General features: G+C 36.5%; 1 protein-coding gene across 17 annotated transcripts in view; it reads right to left on the bottom strand.

The window, feature by feature from the left end:
• PCDH11X (protocadherin 11 X-linked) overlaps window positions 1–18,565 on the bottom strand; it is a 484,442-nt gene that overhangs the window by 168,622 nt on the left and 297,255 nt on the right. Inside the window, exon 8 of one of the 17 annotated variants that reach the window (XM_080553199.1) lies at window positions 14,409–18,526. The exons of the other annotated variants lie outside the window; for them this stretch is intronic. Within the exon in view, the coding sequence (XP_080409325.1) occupies window positions 18,438–18,526 (89 nt within the window). The 3' untranslated portion in view covers window positions 14,409–18,437. Of the gene's footprint in view, window positions 1–14,408; window positions 18,527–18,565 lie in introns of those variants that run through there. 17 annotated transcript variants of the gene reach the window in all.

Raw genomic sequence — 18,565 nt, 5'->3', positions numbered from 1 at the left:
GTGTTGTGTTTCGGATTTAGGAGAATAGTAATGCTGATAACACACTGATGTTTTTAGTAGTCGCAGAGCAGTGCTTATACACAGTCAGGGGCTTTTCAGCTTCTCGCTGAAAAAAAATATAATTATTATTTTCCTTTCCTTTTCTGTCCTATAAAACTGTCTTTATCTCAACCCATGAGTTTTGCCCTTTTTCCAATTCTCTCCCTCATCTGACTTGGGGAGAGTGAGCAAACGGCAGTACGGTGGTGAGCTGCCTGTAGGGTTAAACCACAATTTAAGACTGTGATTTTTAACTACACAATTATGTTTTACCAAAAACTAGCAAATGATTCTTAACAGTGCCCCTGAAACCCTTCAAAATTTAACGAAGGAGTACACAGTAATACTAATACTGGACAGTTCGGAAATAATACAACAGCCTATTATTTCTACTCAGAATGAGATTCTGAAGGCAGGTATTTGCTGCTGACTCTGAATAGCAGAGTACAGAGTGGTTATATATATAAACCAGCCTAGTTTTCAGACTGGAAGAGTGAGAAAAAAAAATTATAGTGTATTCAGTTCCATGCAGTTCTGTATATAAAACTTTGTTTCTTCCACATCTTACTTTATAAAGAAATGCATGCCCTCTAATTTAAGCCCTGTAAGTAGACAGGACTGGAAGATATTAAACTTAGATGTCAACTTACCATCTATTAATGACAGCCTGTATTTTGCTGGGTTCCTATTTATAGAATAAGGTTTAATGAATTACACTTGAATTCTCCATGTGCAAAGTCCAGAAAGATCCATTTATGTTTTCTCATGACTTTGAAATACTTTCTTCTTTAAGATAGAGGTAATTTAAATTCATTTTTTTGGGAGAAAGTGGACATTTAAAGGATGTATAAAGAACATAATTCATTTGATTTTCCAGTCAGCTTTTCTTTTTGTAAGTGGTACTATTAAGAAAAGCAGAATTCTTCACTTCCATTTCCCAGTAAGTCTTGATTAAAATATAGCTATAATAGAAGCATTTTAATTGACTTCAGATGATGTAGAAATGTGGCATTATTACAGGTACTATCTGTTCAAAAGGGATCAATTGATTATCTAAAATGTTAAGAGCATAAGTTATAGTGAAGTCTTAATCTTGCAATGAGCTCGATGTTCTCTGCTTCAACCCAGGTGATTTGGCTTCCATTGGCTTTAAAAAAAGGTTGAGAGAACGCAGTATTTCATAAGATTGCATCTCAAATATACATAATCTAATACACATTTGTGAAGTACTACAGTTCAAGGACAAGACTGCTTAATCTCACAGATGTCATTACGTCAACTTTCTAACACCACTTTACTTGGTAACTTGCAAAATCTTTTGCTTAATTACTAAATGCAAGTAATCCAACAACATCAGAGAAAGATATAAAGAATGTTGTGTATTTCATAACATAATCCTCTTTCATTTGAATTTCTTTTTAAACTGTTCAAAGCTTGGGCGTGGAACTGAACCTCTTAAGAATTGCTCTAACTTTTAGTGGGAGCAAGACATAAAGATAATCAAAAAGCCTTTGAAGAAGCAGCTTTGCACCTCATTTTAGGATGTGACACAGCAGAGACCATGCACTGATGCCTGAGCGTGCTACAGCAAATCACAAATTAACAACTCATATTGAGCAGGCTGTCAATTATTAGCAGTCAACTGGCCTGTATTTCTGAAGCTCCCCTGATGAAACACTGCATAGGCAGCTTCATGGGTGAAGTTTCCAGGCATGCAGCATGGTGACATAATTGCTCAGTATGTTGGAAAATACTTGGGAAAAAACATTGTTATGTAGTGGAAAGCATCCAACTTTTAAAAAAGCCTAGCTTTATTTATGTGCTATCCTGCAAATTCAATTACAGGACTGAAAATTAGCTACAGGTTTTCTACTTAAAAGTGCTTGTACTCATTTTAGCATAGACTTCTTTCTGTCTCTATGCCTAAATTATTCCATTAAACATAGGAGCACAATGACGATCTTCTACAGCTGCAAATTCTGCTCAGTGCTATCCTAATGTGGACTGGTCGTATTAATACAGTGTGAAACTCATCTTCTCTGAAACATCAGTATTTCATTTACCATCAGCTTTGTGAAAAATGCCAATGAAGAGGCAGCTATCTATATACATGCCTGAAAGGGTTAAACATGCAGATTTCAATTACAGTTGTACTCAGTAAGTGGGAAGAGTGTCTATGTCACCTGGAAAGTGTCTACAGAAACACCTATAGATATTGTCTTTGAGTACAGTTTTACTAACAAATATTCTTTTAAAAGTTCAAAACCAAGGTGGAATCATGAGCTCATTTCTTCCTTCTCCTTCCCACTATGCTTTGAAATTTAATCAAGAACTACAATAATTTCTATTAAATAGTAATGTAAAATTAGCAAAAGAGGGAATTTACAACAGAGGTGTTTTTTTTTGTTGTTGTTTTTTGACATAAGATAAATACCATGCTGGATAAAATTTACATTTTCTGTTCCTTGCAAATAGAAATTTACAGCTAAGAATCACAACAGTTTCGAAAATCTACCGTTTCGTTTCTATGAGCTCAGGTAAAATCTCAAACTGTGCAGTCAGTTTCCTCAATCAGATTTATACACTCTTCCTGGTCTTATTGCCCTATATCACCTTGGAATAGATTTTGTTGCAAAGACTTATTAGACCAAAAGAAAGATAAGCATGCTAACGAAGCTGTCATTGTATGTATTATAAACTAAGCTTGTAATGGGATTATTCTTTGGAAAATTTGTTAAAGAAATGAAGTTCGTGGTGCAGCAAGCTTGGAGGAAAATTAATGAATTCACAGATGTTCACCTTAATGAACAACAGATTGAGAATATATTATTAAATTCAAAAGGAAAACTTTGCATATGTTGTCAAAATTAGGTTTTGATCTTTACAAGTGTTGTGCTCATGTGAATAATCAATTAATAATTGATTAAAGGCTTCCTCCAAATTTATCATGTCTGTACAATTTATTATTTATTTAATTTCTCCTGAGAACTCAATAGATCAACATGTGAATAGGTTTCTCCTGGCTACCTTCATATATAATATCAATCTCTGACAGAAAAAGTTCCATTAAAGTGGTTTAAAGTTAAGTTTAAGTTTTAAAGAAGTTGTCATATTTTATGGCTAAGCAATAAAAGCCTTCATAGCACAAGGATCCTTTTTGAGTAAGATTTTTTCACTTTTCCATGTTTATGCTAAGCAGCAGATGCATCAGAAATCCTCCCCTCAACATGAAAGAAGGAGGTGTTGGGTTACTGCACCAGAGACAAGGCTAATGCAGGTCGCTCGCCTTACAGAACGAAAGGTGGGACAGCTGGCAGGGACGCGTGGCCTGCTCCCAACTCTCACATAAAACCCAGGTTTCAATCCATTTGTTCCTGGTAAAAGGTCACCCCATCGACAAGGCAGCTAGAAAATGTAAAGGTAGTGCCATGTATAGCTGCAATTTATGGCATTCTAATTTAAGGAATGAAAGCAAACTGCAAATCTGTAATATGAAGCTACTTTGCATTTAATCTTCAAATAACTTGAAATTCACGGGTGGAAGAAAACCTCTACCAAACATGGAAAGAATGTTACATCCTGTCACTGTTTCTCCCTAAACTGCAGCGTGGACTTTGGGCCAGTCTTGTAAGCAATGACATATTAAATTAACAGCAACAAACATCATGGAGCTTAACGAGCTCCCTGCGGATGTTGGTGAGGCACTTGCTGGATCCTTCCTGCTGACAACAAGCAATGCCTCAGACAATAACAACTTGTGCTATTTCAGTGGATTAACTATTCATATCAGCATCCTGAGTGTTCAGCCATGCAGCAAGACATGATGAGCAAACATTTTACACTAAATAATTAGATCTTTGTTACAAGAAGAAATGATATCCTTTATGTGACTTTTGCCCTGGCCTATAAAGAGAAGGGAGCATGGTATTTACTACTGACTGTAAAGGAAGAAACCACAGAACAAAATCAGCACTCTGTTCTCCATCAACAAATGGGCGGTGAAATGATGGTGAAAAAGGGTAATGTCAACTCACTCCATTAAAAAGAAGCACAAACAATTTTGCACCTGTGGGTTAAGGTTACTCTTCTTAGGTTTGTTTCACATCAGTTACCACAGCGTATATAAGATCCTTAGAAATAAACCTTACTGTATGGAGTGTGGCTTAGCTGCCAACCAGGGTTAACCCACAACACATATATAAGAAATGCATTGGGATTTGTTTCTATAAACTTTCTATATGTGACATGCAATAATATTCAGAAAGCATAAATAGAGTAAATATATCAGGATATTTTTTAAAGTCTACACAGAACTAGCCCGCATAAAACTAAGCCCACAAACAATCAAGAATATAGCCTAAATGCTGTTTTATATCTGAATCAGATTCCGTGTGTTGTTTTACATGGAAAAACAAACACACTTAAAGACAGACGACTACAGTAGACTACATTGAGAAAAGAACCCCCCCAAATTTAGACAAATTACAAAAAAAAAAAAAAAACAAACTCATTCAAAGCTATGAAAAGTCACAAGACAACAACTTTTGAAATACTCTTCAACTGCTTGCTTCTTTTGGCAGTTACAATCTGGAATATTGCTCATTTGTTCTCAAGAGTTAATACCCCAAACTCTAAGCAGGTCCAGCATAGAGCAAAGCGCACAGGGAAGAGTAGAGGAGTCAGTACACACACAGCTTCCCTCTCCGAGTAGCTGGCCACCCACTGCAATATAGTAGAAGATGAAATTTCTAGACAAACAACACCTGCAGCACTTTAGCACATTTAACTCAGTATTAGAGGCTTAAATCAGTTTGGCAACAAATTGAACTGGGACAGCTAGGGAAATGACTCTCCTTAGCAGCCTGCCCAAACCCCCCTCCTGGAGGATGCTGCTCTGCAGCCCCACTGCAAGATGTCTGAGCAGCCTCTCTGCTAATATATCTCACAGGCTGCTGGGTTAAAGGAAGCAGTTTCTATTTTCTTTACTCAGCTAAGGTTTGAAGAGAGGTGCTTCAGGAGTGCCTGCATCCTCTGCAGGGCTGTCACACTTTGCGAGGCAGGCCAACAGCTCTGCTGCCCCGCTGTAGTACAGAGCGCCCAGCGTATCAACATCCAAGGGGCTCAGCACTCCCGTTGGGTCTGTGCCTCCTTAATAACAGTTGTTTGAGCTGTGGGTTGGAATGTTTTGTCACAAAGAGTGGATGAGAAAAATGAGAAAAGGTGTTCAGCTGCTTATGGAAAAGGCCGAGGCAGAAATGCTAACATTATTCACTTAACGGAAGCCAGAGTTCGTTTGACTCCTAGTGAAATTTGGTAAATGTTAAGTGAATTTTAATGTTTTCAAAGGATTCAAAAAAAAACAAAACAGTGTGGAGAAGTCTTACTTTTCTCAGGCAAAATCTTTGATATTATAGAATCGAATATGAACCATCAACAATGATCTATGAGGAAAAGTTGTGAAAGTATGTTTTAGATTTATAACCCTGTCTGTATTAGCAAGCTGTAACAGTAAAGTGAATTCATGTCACCATAAAACCAACTAAAAGTCTCCACACAAAATCAACGTAATTTTAGCAGGACTTAAATAGCAGAGCTTATTTTCCAAGGGATACTGGAAAATACAGAAAATTCTTTTCTATACTAGTTCTCTTTCATTCAAATTCCACATTTTTCAAAAGTTAATAAAAGCCTGAAACGATTTCCAGGTTTACTTTAGATGAGCTGGTTTTTAATACCAATAATTTAACTTCGAGCTGTAGAGGCTCATCCAGAACATTTCACAAAACTATTCCTCACATATCAATTCATTTAAAAATATTCCAGATAAGGGCATACTTTAACAAACCTTTCATCTCTAAAATAATAATTTTTAACTTGGCAAAAAGGCTATCTTGTTCAGATGCAAATATTCCCAAACCTAGACAAATGGAAAATGAAATAATGTACTTAGAGAGGGCTGATAACGGAGCTTGTAACAAAGCATTATTTTCCACCTAGATTTTGCAGACATTGGAAAATATGCTAGACAAATTTAAATGCATATTAGCTTGTAATGGAAAATACCCAGATACTCCATAAGATGCAGCAAAACCAGTGAGAGATAAGCTGTTCTCAACTGTCTGTATTTGGAAGTGGCTTAGAATAGTTCATAGAAGCATAGAATATCCTGAGATGGAAGGGACCCACAAGGACCATCGAGTCCAACTCCTGGCTTCACATAGGACCACCTAAAAATTAAACCAGCCACAGTACATACAGAAAGAGGTCATCAGAGACAGTTGTTTAATAGCTTTATTAATTCTGTTCATTTATTGCAAGTCCTCAACCAAACTGGACATTAATGCTATTTTCTGCAAGACATCCCAACAAACCTAGTCCTCAGATATGTAGCAAATAAGTAAAAAATTGTATGGACGAGAATTGGGTTACCTTTCACTTTCTCAGCAGACTTGCACATCTAAGCATAGATTTCCTGTACTTATTTAGATTAGAAGTGATTAAATTATGAAACAGAATGTAATTGCAATGAAAATGCAATTTATTGAAACAAAAGAAGCAATTGTAACTATGTAAAAGTATAAATTCAAAGACTACATAAATATAATATTTTACTGTGAAAGGGAATGTTTTTGAAATAACTGGGATCATAAAAACAGCAGTGAAATGCTGAAAACATACAGTAAAGCTAAGTAAAAGAAAATTAAAGCTATATTACAAGAAAAGCTCTTTTTCTATAGATATGGTCATAGGTGCCAGTGATACCACTCTCATACAACTATTCCTATTATCTTTTGCCATTTTAAAACTACTTTGAGGCATAAGAATAAAAAGAATAAAGATGATGAGTATTGAACAGTTGAGTCTAGACAATAGACTTGAGCTGGCCCTTGTCTTCTCTTGAGGGAGCTTCTGAGATTATGCTGATTTTTTTATTTTTTATTTTCACAAGAAATGGATGACTGAAGTCAGCAAATATTTTAGACAAAACCCAGCTTTCACAAGTCTAGTCAGAAGAAAATATTTCTGATGTTTTATTTTATTTATAAGAATGACTATTCATTTTATGGATTTAAATACAAAAAGTATCACTAAAATGAAGGAGACCTTTCTGCTCTCAAGATCTTCAAAAGAACACAATTATTATATAAAATCGAATCAGACAATATTTTCTGGCTTAGAATACTAGTTTTTTTCCTTAAACATGAAGAACAGATGAATTATGACATTTTATACCATCATTTATGAGTTAGTACTTCTTTGCCACGCGGAACATTATTACTGGAAGCCAGAGATGAATGTACAGACATACAGGGACACAAAAGTGCTTTATATGTTTGCCAAGATTATAATTTGCTGTATACTTAACATTCAAGGCTAGAAAGGCAATGTGCTTTCAAATACTGTTTTTCTAGGAAAAAAAAAAAAAGATGTTCTGATATTTATGTCCCTAGAAGACAACTTTCACCTGTTTACATATAATCTTTATGAAAAACAAATACCAGAGCAGACTGGGGATGGAAAGCAAATGGACTGTCCTGATAGTTAATTACAAAACAAAACAAACAAACAAAAAAAACCACCTTATTTATATTTGTCCCCATTTTTGGTGGTAAAGATTAAAAACCTCAAGGCTGTAAATAATACAGTTCTAAATTTGTAGTGAAATATGAATTAAATAGTTACTAGGGAGTTCACATGCTTAGTTGACTCTGAGTGAGGCAGCCTGACCTTGGCATCTTGGCATTCTCCAGTTGACTCACAATCATTCCTGGAGCAGTGGTTTGTGTAATGCTTAAGGAGGTATTCCCCTCCACAGCAAGTCAAAAATGAACCATTGCTCCTGCCAAATTTTAATACAACTACATAATTAAAGTTCATATTAAATAGAAGAAACACTCTTCTAAAATGATTAAGTATCTCCTGCCCCAATTTTTAGGACAGAGGTGTCCAACATCTACATTACAGACAAGATTTTGTCTTTTCAACTTAAAAGCATAAAATTAAAAGGTGAACAAGAAACAGCATTTCTTTTAAATTTGCAACTTTGCAGTCCTCAAGACACTTCCTGCCATATCTAATTTGAATGCAAAGTTCTCACTATCTCACTATCTCACCTTCCTTGGCCAATGCTTCTGCCAATCCAATCAGGTTTTTATAATGATATAATTTTTCTAATACTTGAGAGCATCTACAGGCCATAACCAAACTTTTTTAACACAAGAAGGACCAAATGAGACAGCTCTATACCTATCGTGGAAAGATCTTTAAATTTCACTCATTCTTTATTCCAAAAAAAGCATTTATTTCTCCTAAACTTTAACGGATGATGTACATAGGTGTTTATAACAAATCAGACAATATAGTAAATTAAAGGAGCATTTTTAAGCCACATCAAAAACATACTAAAATGCCCCTTTTTAAAGCTGAAACACAAGCAAACAAACAGACACACAAAAACACAAACCTTGTTTTCAGTGAGAAAAAATGTGGGGAAAAAAAAGACACACAATCATTTTATGACTCAACTTCTTGCCAGCCATGACAAAGAAAGTTATTTATGTCAGTGGTTATTTCTTTTATTTTTCCCCCTAAATTCATGAATAGAATTGAAATGATATGAGAGTGGTTTTGATTTCTCTGAATCAAAGTTATGATTAAAAATTATAGCCAAATTTCCATTTCCCACCTTTCTCTGTTAGATGCATATGATTTGTGACACACACAAAAATTGTTGTGTGCACATGCCTCTTAACTTACAAATTCACTGTGAAATGTATTCACATCTTTGAAAGTCTCATAGATGCAAGCCTTAGACACAGTTCTATTCAGTTATTAAGTAATACACGGAAAGCTTGAAGGCAATAGAAAGTATTTTAAGACGCTGCAGCAGGGTGCCTGCATGCTTTGTACAGCAGTCCAGTGTGCAGTCAGCAGACTGCAACATCACAGATGAGAAATGAGAAATTTTGAGGGCAATTGAGCACAATGAATTTTCACAGTGGATCAACACAAAGTCATTTAGAATGGGTATTTCTGAAGCACTGATACAATGAACACATTTACGGTGTTCAATGGCCCTAAAAATTCACCCTCTCACCTGTGGGATAGCTACTGTGAGTTCTTAGCTGTTTGTTGTTTGTTTTTTCTTTCTTAATTTATAAGCAGTATGCCTAGCCATACATCTACATACATACACGTACGTACCTTCAATGTACTGATCAACTTGTTGGAATATTATTAAAGAAAACATATCATAAAAGAAAAGCTTCATTGAGCTTTAAAAACGCTGATGCTTTTTGACCCTTTCCAACTGCAAAGTAAGCTCCATGATAATGGCAAGCCTCTTCTCAAGAATACAAAAGCAAACAAACAAACAAACAAACAACAACAACAAAAAAAGTGAGCTCCAGAAATCTGATTCGCTTAAAGAGAATGAATGGGAAACCATTATTCTCTCTAGTTCTTTTCTTGCAGGGAAAATGATAAATTGAAGAGCAGGGTCACCATCAGCTAACTGCCCAAAGATTTGAGAAAGAAGCCCAACCATGCTGAAAGGGAGTTACAAAACACTTTCAGCTTCCAACAGTTTGCCTGTCATAGTATATAGAATGGCACACATATACTCACTAATTGATTCTTAGTTTTCTTTTGGGGTTTTATGCGTAAAGTCATTTAGAGTACTAACTAACAAATATCAGATCCGCACTTTTTACCAGCTACTTCAGCTGACTCAATAACTCGTTTGTTAGAACAGGGCATTTTAAGGACATTCCGTCTTTGCATCAAGCTCTTGCTTTGGTCAATAGCTAATTATTGTATCTGTAGGCATGGTAGCTAAAAAAAAACAAAAACAAAAAACCAACACTGTCCAAATTTTATTCAGCACAGTCTCCATGTTTCTCCCCTCAGAGATTAAGTACCTTAAAGAAACCACCTTCCTTCTATTTCTGTGACCAATGCTGGTTATTTCTGAAATAACAGTAAATGCTTCATTAATGATAAGTTATCCCCCCTATTCCCCCTTGCTTTGACTACAGAATGGATTTGCCACATACTTATACATCAGTGCTTTCAAGACCCGTCAAACTAACCTTTTTTAACCTTTGTAACAGAACACTATCAGTGCTTTGTACCTTTACCACAACGTGTCAAAACATTTAAGTATGGTAGAAATGGGAGAGTGGAGGCCACCATTTTGAGATTATGCAGAATTTTGACACATCTCTTTGCCATTTGGAGGGAAGAACTTACTACTTTCATCTTATGCAGGGGCTGCACACCAACCATAGCAGTTTCTTTTCCAGCAAAGCACTGAAGAATGCATTGCAGTGTAATAAAACTGTCCTGAGAAGGCAGAATAGGTCTATACTAAACTTTGTTAATATAAGAGAGCTCATAAAAGGCTACAGAAGATCTTTTACACTTTCTGTCAAAAAATCACCATTGCTACTTTGCAAAGACTCATATTTTATAGAAAAAATTGTTGTTAAAAAATATTAAACTTTGTTTAATTTGCCACATAAGGTGACAAATGATCACCATACATAAGATATACATCTCTGGATTTAATAATACAAAGTTTTAAGGTATTAACAAAAAATCCTGTTTTGTGGTTTGACGTTCTTTGGAAAAGTGTTGCGTTCTCGATGGTACGAACAGTGACAGAAAATAATACTTTAGTGACCATTAATTCTCTACATTTAATTTCATAAGCACCGTATCCAATACCCTTTCCTATTACAGAGAATTTCTATCAGTAGAACCAGAAACAAAGCAGTAAGTAAACCTCCTAAATCTTCAGTTCATAAGGCTGTTGCAATAGCTGCCAGAGGTATCTGAGGTATCACTGAGGTATCTCCTTACCTGCACAAGTCCCTAAAGGCTCTTAAGACCCCAAGTGTCTTCAGGATATTGATAGGTATTCACTCACTGCGTCCTGGTATGTTTAATAGCCTGATGCCAGTCCTCAGTGCCAAGATGGAAATAAATCTCTGTGAATCTCAGAGATAGGCAAACGCAGGCTGTCAGAAGCAATTGCAGTTAGGAATGGGAAAGCAGAAGTTCATCTGCAAAGCTGTTAACTTTTTGACTTTGGAGTTTGACAGTTGAAATACGATAGGGAAGAGAGTTGAGGAAATACAAAGTGCGTAGATTAAGATGCTATCATTTGTAGCAAATGTAGCATTCATTTCCACTGACACCCATTCCTACAAGGATAATTTAAGAGAGTTTATTTCTTGAGTTTCTCTGAGAGAGTTCTGAGGTCTGGACAACCTTCACCAGTGTTTGTCTGGCTTTTTTCTCTCATCTTACTGGTTTTTTTTCCACAATGGCAAATATTGGCCAATTTGTATGAGTATCGAGTATCTGTGCCTGAACAATCAGTAAAAAGAATTGTCAAATGAAAAGCCTCCCCCACACAACTACTTTTTTAGATGTTGAATACATTTTTGACAGGTTTGATGAGAAGAAAAAAAATCAGTCAAAGAGTAATTTTGATTGAAAGTAGCCTATTGAGCTCACCCTGTCCAACCTCCTGCTCAGAGTACATCCACCTAGAAGAGTTTGCCCCAAGCAACGCCTAGTTGGATTCTGAATGTCCCCAAGGATGTAGATTCTAGAGCATCTTTGGGAAATTGGTTTGAATGTTTGACCACATTCATGGTGAAAATAGTTTTCCTTTAATCTAACCGGAGTTTCCCACTTTGTACCCTGATTCTTTTGCCTTTCATTTTACCACTGCACATCTTTGAGAAAAGTCTGACGCCATTTTTTCTCTGCCCTTTTATTAGGTAACTGCAGATTAGGTAACTGCAGACAAGACCTTCCCTTTACCTCCTGTTCTCCAAGCTGAACAAACCCAATTGTCTCAGATTCTCATCACAAGACAAGTTTTCCAGATTGCTGATTATCTTGGTGGCCTCTGCTTAACATCCTTCAGTGATGTTCAGCTGAATGGAGGGGAACAATCCTATCTTTGGACCTACTGACTGCACTCTTGCTAATGTAGCGCAGCACAGCATATGTTTGTATTATTACATAGGTAGCATTTTGCATCTGAAAATCTCATTCCCAACCAAAAGATCGCCCAAGTCAAGTTAAAAAATAAAGCAAACAAAAAACATGCAAGTCCAAAATAGGCTATGTTTCCAGAGTTCAGGCTCTGGAAACTTCTGTTGTAAAAGTTATTATGTTAAACACTGTCCTCTGAGGAAGAGCTGACAGGAAGAAAATCTCAGAATACAATAGAACACTGTACAATGTTTTTCACAGCTCACTCCAATCAGCAACCAAGGGCATAACCTCAATAAATTCTTAATAAGTTAAATGCTTAAGCTACAGATGCTAAAAGATCATTAATATCTAACCACCAGAATACTGCTTCTTTTGTGGAGTCACATACAATTTTTTCTATACACAACACAAATGGTAGAAGCAAATATTTCAGATACTGTGATAAAAGCTGTAAAAATACAGATTAGTTTAGGTGTCAACATTCTAGCAATCTAGATCATAATTGTTTTAATGTTTTATTATATTCTGAAACTATTACAGAGATGAAACTGATGCTATCATTTACTGCACATTTTTGCTCTAATTCTGAACTTCATTGAATTCACTTTGTTGCAGTTGCCCAGACAAAAGGATCATAAGCCCTGTGAATCCTCTTCCCATACAGTGAGCAACTGTTGCAATATAACAGTTCCTACATCAGCCTTGTCAGCTTAATGAATGTAAAATGAGAATAAAGATATGGCTTGTGGTTCTTTGCAGACACATCTCTTACTCCGAAGGGTGAGCCATAAAAAAGCAAGGGGTAAAATGGCCCCTTGGATTATGATTGCCCTGCAGGATGTTCTATATACTTCTCAGACAGAGCTCAAGAAACTCCAGAATCGTCCACTATCCAACTATCCAGTCCTTTGCCTGGAGTTTTTCAATTGCAATTGGAATATAATTTTGTTAACTTATCTTTTCATCATATGAATGACATTTTATAATACATATTCTTCTGTACGAAACGGACATATATTCACTGAGTTTATAGAGGTTGTTTACAAGCAAGCATGAACAACCATTCCTTCTCTGCTTCAACACTGTGTATTATAGCTGCACATTACTTGGCAACATATTTTTGTTTTGTTCTGTTTTTTAGGTGGCTTTCCTAACAAAATCCTTTCAAAAGCAAAAGGCAGACTATAAACGTACTAAGGTTAAATCAGCTTAAGACATTAAATTGAAAGAGAAAGTTGAACTATATTACGCTATTGTAAGCATCACTTTGTAAGTTAAGGTTACCTTTCTCCACGGCAACTCTAACCAAACTGCAGGTTGTTCATCTAAAATGGTTAAGACTGCAATTTCAATTGTTGGCTTCACTCATATTTTCACAGGAAAAGACATCTAAAAAAATTTAGTTACAAACAATGCACAGCACAAGACATGCGCATTGCAATGTACTGGGGTCCATGGAAAACAGTTAGATGCGAGGAGACAGAAACATTTTAGTATCTTATTGGAGCTAGCAGGCTTTCTATTTATTTGTGCAGCATTCTTTTACTCTTTCTGAAAGCGTAACAGAAATAGTGCCCACCTGTCCTCCTCTGCTCCTATTACGGCTTATCTTACACACAGGGGAAATGGGAAAGCTCAGCAGTCTGAGCGCCAGCGAGGGAGCGACATACAAAAAACGAACCATTTTTTATATTGCTATAAAAGTAGAAGACAATATAAAGGCAGTGCAATGCCAGCTAAACTGGTGTAGTTGACAGGTATATGGATTGAAAATATGCCGGCAATTAGAAGCCTTGGCTAAAAAAAAGCGAACATATACAACTTTCAAACTATGCTACTGTCTTAACGCATTTCAGCAGTCTCTGAGCTTTGGCATTAGTTACCAGCTGGCAAGCAGGGAGAACCTGCCCTGGAAGAGGGCCCTGTGTGGTTTCTCTCAGATCTAACAGCCCTTTTTCCTGGTAGTGAAAGGGGTCAAACAACTTTCACTTCAAGACAACCCCAGGGAAAGGCTTAAGGACTCTCCCAAGGAAGGCGGCAAGTATGAACAGCAGTCCTTCTCTGGTACCAACGTAGCCTTCACGGGAAAGGTTTTTGCTCTACTTGGGTGAAATACTCATGCATCACCTGCTATGTTGTACTGGACCTGCTGGACCTGTCCTTGTCTGAGCAAGCCAGAGCCCTGCCGGGGCCCGGGCTGGCACAGGCACATTCCTGCAGATGGCTGCTCTCATCCTGGAAACCTGGAGGAGCTGCAGTCCCAGGCTGTCCCCTGGTCCTGCAGATAGAAGCTCTGATGGAGAATATCAAAACTTAAAAAAAAATAATAATAATAAATAAAAAAAATCTTACATTTCAATATTTTTTCCAGATAGGTAGGCAGGTTTTGAATGTGGCTTTCGGGGCTTCCAAGGCCAAGAAAACAGCTGATTCAGTCAGGATCTCGGGGGCATTCTGTACATTGCAAGGTTAAGGTTTTATTTCCTTCTCTGGTAATTTGTCAAACATATTGTTATAAAGAGTTACAGAATCAAAAAATGTCAGACAAATACAGAAAAGCTTTGAAACCGTTTGTGATAAAGCAGAAGTAACAAGTACAGTTACAACAGCTGCATGCACAACTGTGTTTCCAAGGCAACAACTCACAATCCTTACAGCTAAAAAAAAATCCTATACACCATGGGGGAGTTGTGAAATTAGGGAGACTCCAGCTAAAATAGAATATAGAAAAATAGACTAAAACAGAGAAGCAGCAGGAAAATTGAAATTATGAAACTCATGCTGTGTTTAACAGCTGGAGCCTGACAGAGCCTTGGCTATGTTTCGGTGAAGTCATGGCCTCCAGATCTGTCACACAGGTTCTGCTTTGTCCCTCAGGTTCCAGATTGACCATTCACGGTGGCCACAGGAAAAAACACAAACAAACAAAAAACTATTAGCCAAAAATTGGCAGTGTGTTCACTGTCACTCTCTTTACTTGCAGAGTAAAGGCACAATCCTGCCCATGTTATTTTCTGGCTTAAGCAAGCATGTAGCCTATTAGCAAACCAGTGCACTGTGATAAGCAAATTCTTCATAATGACCTCAAAGAACAGAAAAAAATGTCCATTATTTTTCTTTTAATATTACTGTTATGCTTATGTGACGATAAAATGTTAAAACTTTGGATCCAACAAGCTATGTTTGTCTTGTGTGAAGTCATTTATAAGCACGCTAAATTATTTAAAAACAACTGGCAAGTTTGCACACAGAACTTCCTCAGCTTTTGAAAAGCTGCAGCTGCCCAATTCCCACCACCTGACCAGCGAATGTGAAGCTGGAACATGCAGTGAAAAAGCCTGCGAGATTTCTAGCATGGAGAAAGATGAACACTTGCACTAATTTCTAGTTACGTGCTTACCTGCGTCTACAGGATAAGCCAGCATTGTAGCAGAGGCTCATTTGTAAGTAGTGTAGGTATCTCTTAGATGCACTGGATTGTATTTTACATATCTGGATATGTGTGTGTGTAAACCATAAATAGAGAAAAATAAACCTATTATTAAATGTATGTTAAAAGCATGTAATTAAACACCATTGCTTTTTTAGATTTAAACTGGTCATTTTGCTGCTTTTAGGTCCTTGCAGCTACTGAAATGGGGCATTAACACAGGATTTAGTGATTACCATTAGTATATGCTAAGTTTAAAGTTACTTTCAATGTTCAACTTTTGTCTCTAAACAATGTTGTCTTTTAGTTCATATTTGGCTTATATTCACTTACCCTGATTTTAAATTTTTTTAAAATACAGTCAAGTGGGCACGTTGGCTGGCTGGGATTTATCAAGGAGTCCTACACATTGCTTAGTGTGTTGACTCTGGGTGAGATTTGACTGATGTACTCTGCAGTACATGGAACCAAATCTGTGTGAGCAGAGGGGCTGCCGTTCGTCTGTCTCTGAGGAGGAACTCCGCATGACTTCAATGTCTTTTTTCCTTTCTCTGGAGAAAAGAGCTTCCATTGGTACTAGTAAGATGTGCTCAGAGATGAGAACAGGCTGAATGCTGTTTGCAGTCCCTGTGGTATTCCTATATTTTTAGTCTCACTATGTTTCCTCAGCATACATAATAGTAGAATGATTTGATATTTTCTAACAATAAAATTGATATTCAGAATGTGCATTTAAAATAAGCAGCTACACTGAAAGGTTTAATACATCTTAATGCATATATAATGACCAAATTTCAAATTACAGGTCTATATTTTCTGCAGATTTTTCCTGCAACAGGGTACCAAACATAGAAATGTTGCAGAGTCTACAAGATGGCTGATGTATGGGTATTTGTTAAATATTTCTAACTTGAAAAGACAAGAGGCATTCATCTTCCCTCTAAAGCATTTGAATTTGCAGTGTGAAGATTAGGAAGATGAAAAATCAAGTTACAGAACTTAACAGATATTTCATTACTAGCACCGTTAGTTGGTACGCAGATGAAAATATCCTGGACAAGTAAATAGGCACTAAGCAGATTTACATAACGGTAAACAGGAGTCTCCTCTGTTCCAGTTGTGTGAATCCAGGGCAATATGACTGAAATCAATAGAGTTATTTTGCGTTTCTAGAGAAATAAAAGCACACCTTTGCTTAGTGCTTCTGCAGAACCATTGACCATGTTTCTGTGTCATTGGTTCAGCTGTTTGTTCTACTCCTTCAATTCTTTTCAAGACGTTAGTTCTCTTATGCCTTAATGGTAAGTGGCGTATTACAAATATTTGCTTTGTATATTATTTGCATTTATTGCATGTAGCAAAGCTTCCAGTTAAATCTTAACACTCCCGTCCCTTCACATCACCATTTCCCACTGTTCATCAGTGCTCAGGACACAGAAACACTGTGACTTGATGATCATGGAATACATTTCTCCCCCCTAAGTAGCATTTCCTATTGAGGTGCTGATCAAAGACTAGGTGACAAATTCTATATCCTGATGCTATTTCTTTCTTTCATCAAGTTGGTATAAATAAGAGATGACTACAAACATCTCTCTAGACATACCCAGGGAATTTTTAGATCATGATCATTGTGTTTTGTTTTTTGTTTTTTTTTTCTTTGTTATTTATGTGAGTAAAAACAGATTTTGATTGCAAGGCAAGACTTCACAAAGACGGCTTTAGATTGACTAATATGAGCTGTGATCTCTTCCATACCTTTTTACTGTTAACACACTTTTTCATTTTAACAATGATATCTGGGCCACAAGGAATGATTCATGAGTCTGAGAATCATGAAAGTGGCAGAACTCAGGCCAGTGCTTCCAGCCTACTCAAGCACTTGTATTTTGATAGTTAAAAACCTTGAAGGAGACATTCACTGCTGTATATATTACATATACTTATTCCAGAGAGAAAGCAGAAAAGCAGCACAATGTATATATGCTGTGTTGAAAAGAGCTAATTTTCACAAGCTAATGAAGTGACTAGTGAATTTTAATGCTTTGTGAAACATTAATCAGTCATTTCTATTAAAATACTGAAGATATTACATACTATGTCATAACCTCTATACCTTCAGTGATACAAAAGCCTATAAAAAGAAATATGAATATAGCCTTAATGGAATATGTAATTTTTTCCACAGACTTTGCTGTGCAATTTTCTCATACCTTTGTTAAAAATGGGGCTACATTGTGGATTCCAAGTCGAGCTTGTTTAGTTTTTAGTATCCCCCCAACCCCCCGCACACACTCTGACCAGTACTCATGTATTTTCAGAGAACCCAGAGCTGAATCTGGTCATAATGAAGTTAGTTAAAGAGAAAAATCCAATAATACCAATAGCAGATGGTTTGGATCCACTCTTTTCAGGAAATATTGGCTTTCAAGAAAATACAAATGGATTAAAAAGCGCCACATCCCTTTATGTGAGAACAGATTTTGCCTTTTCTACTGAAGGTATTGTTAACAGCTCAACACAAGGGGAAATAGCAATAGGTTCTCAGAGAATCAAAGCAGCATGTATATAACAATGCTTTTGTCTTTGATGATAAAGCTAATGGTTCTCTACTTTCTAAAATGCCTCTGTATCTCCAATAGATTTTCCATACATTATTTTTCAGCCACTTCTACTGGACAACGTGAAGCTTTCTTAGAATTACAATCAATAAATGAAAATATAAAAGTCTTTATTTACACTACCAGACAGGGGCTCTAATGCAGTCCTTGTAGCGCAATACATCACAGTTCTATAGCTTTCCTTAGGGTTTATTCTCTCTCTTACACAACTGCAAATGGGTTTAAATCAAACCAAACACCTAGAGACTTTACAGTTGTATTTTTCTATCCTAAATGAGTAGATGTTTCTTTACCTGTCATATACCCAATCCATACAACAGTAAGAAACAGTTTCAAAGTATTAGGGAGGAAAGCAACCAGTCACACTGGCATATCCTCCAATCTGTGTGACACAATAGTTTGTGCTGACATCTCTTCTTTTCTGTTTACCAAAAAAGAAAAGAAAGAACACATATTTAAT

The sequence above is a fragment of the Anser brachyrhynchus genome, assembly GCF_964034855.1.
Source record: "Anser brachyrhynchus genome assembly, chromosome: 13".
Taxonomy (NCBI): domain Eukaryota; kingdom Metazoa; phylum Chordata; class Aves; order Anseriformes; family Anatidae; genus Anser; species Anser brachyrhynchus.
The sequence above is the reverse complement of the archived record's forward strand: the minus strand, read 5'-3'. Positions and strand labels throughout refer to the sequence as shown.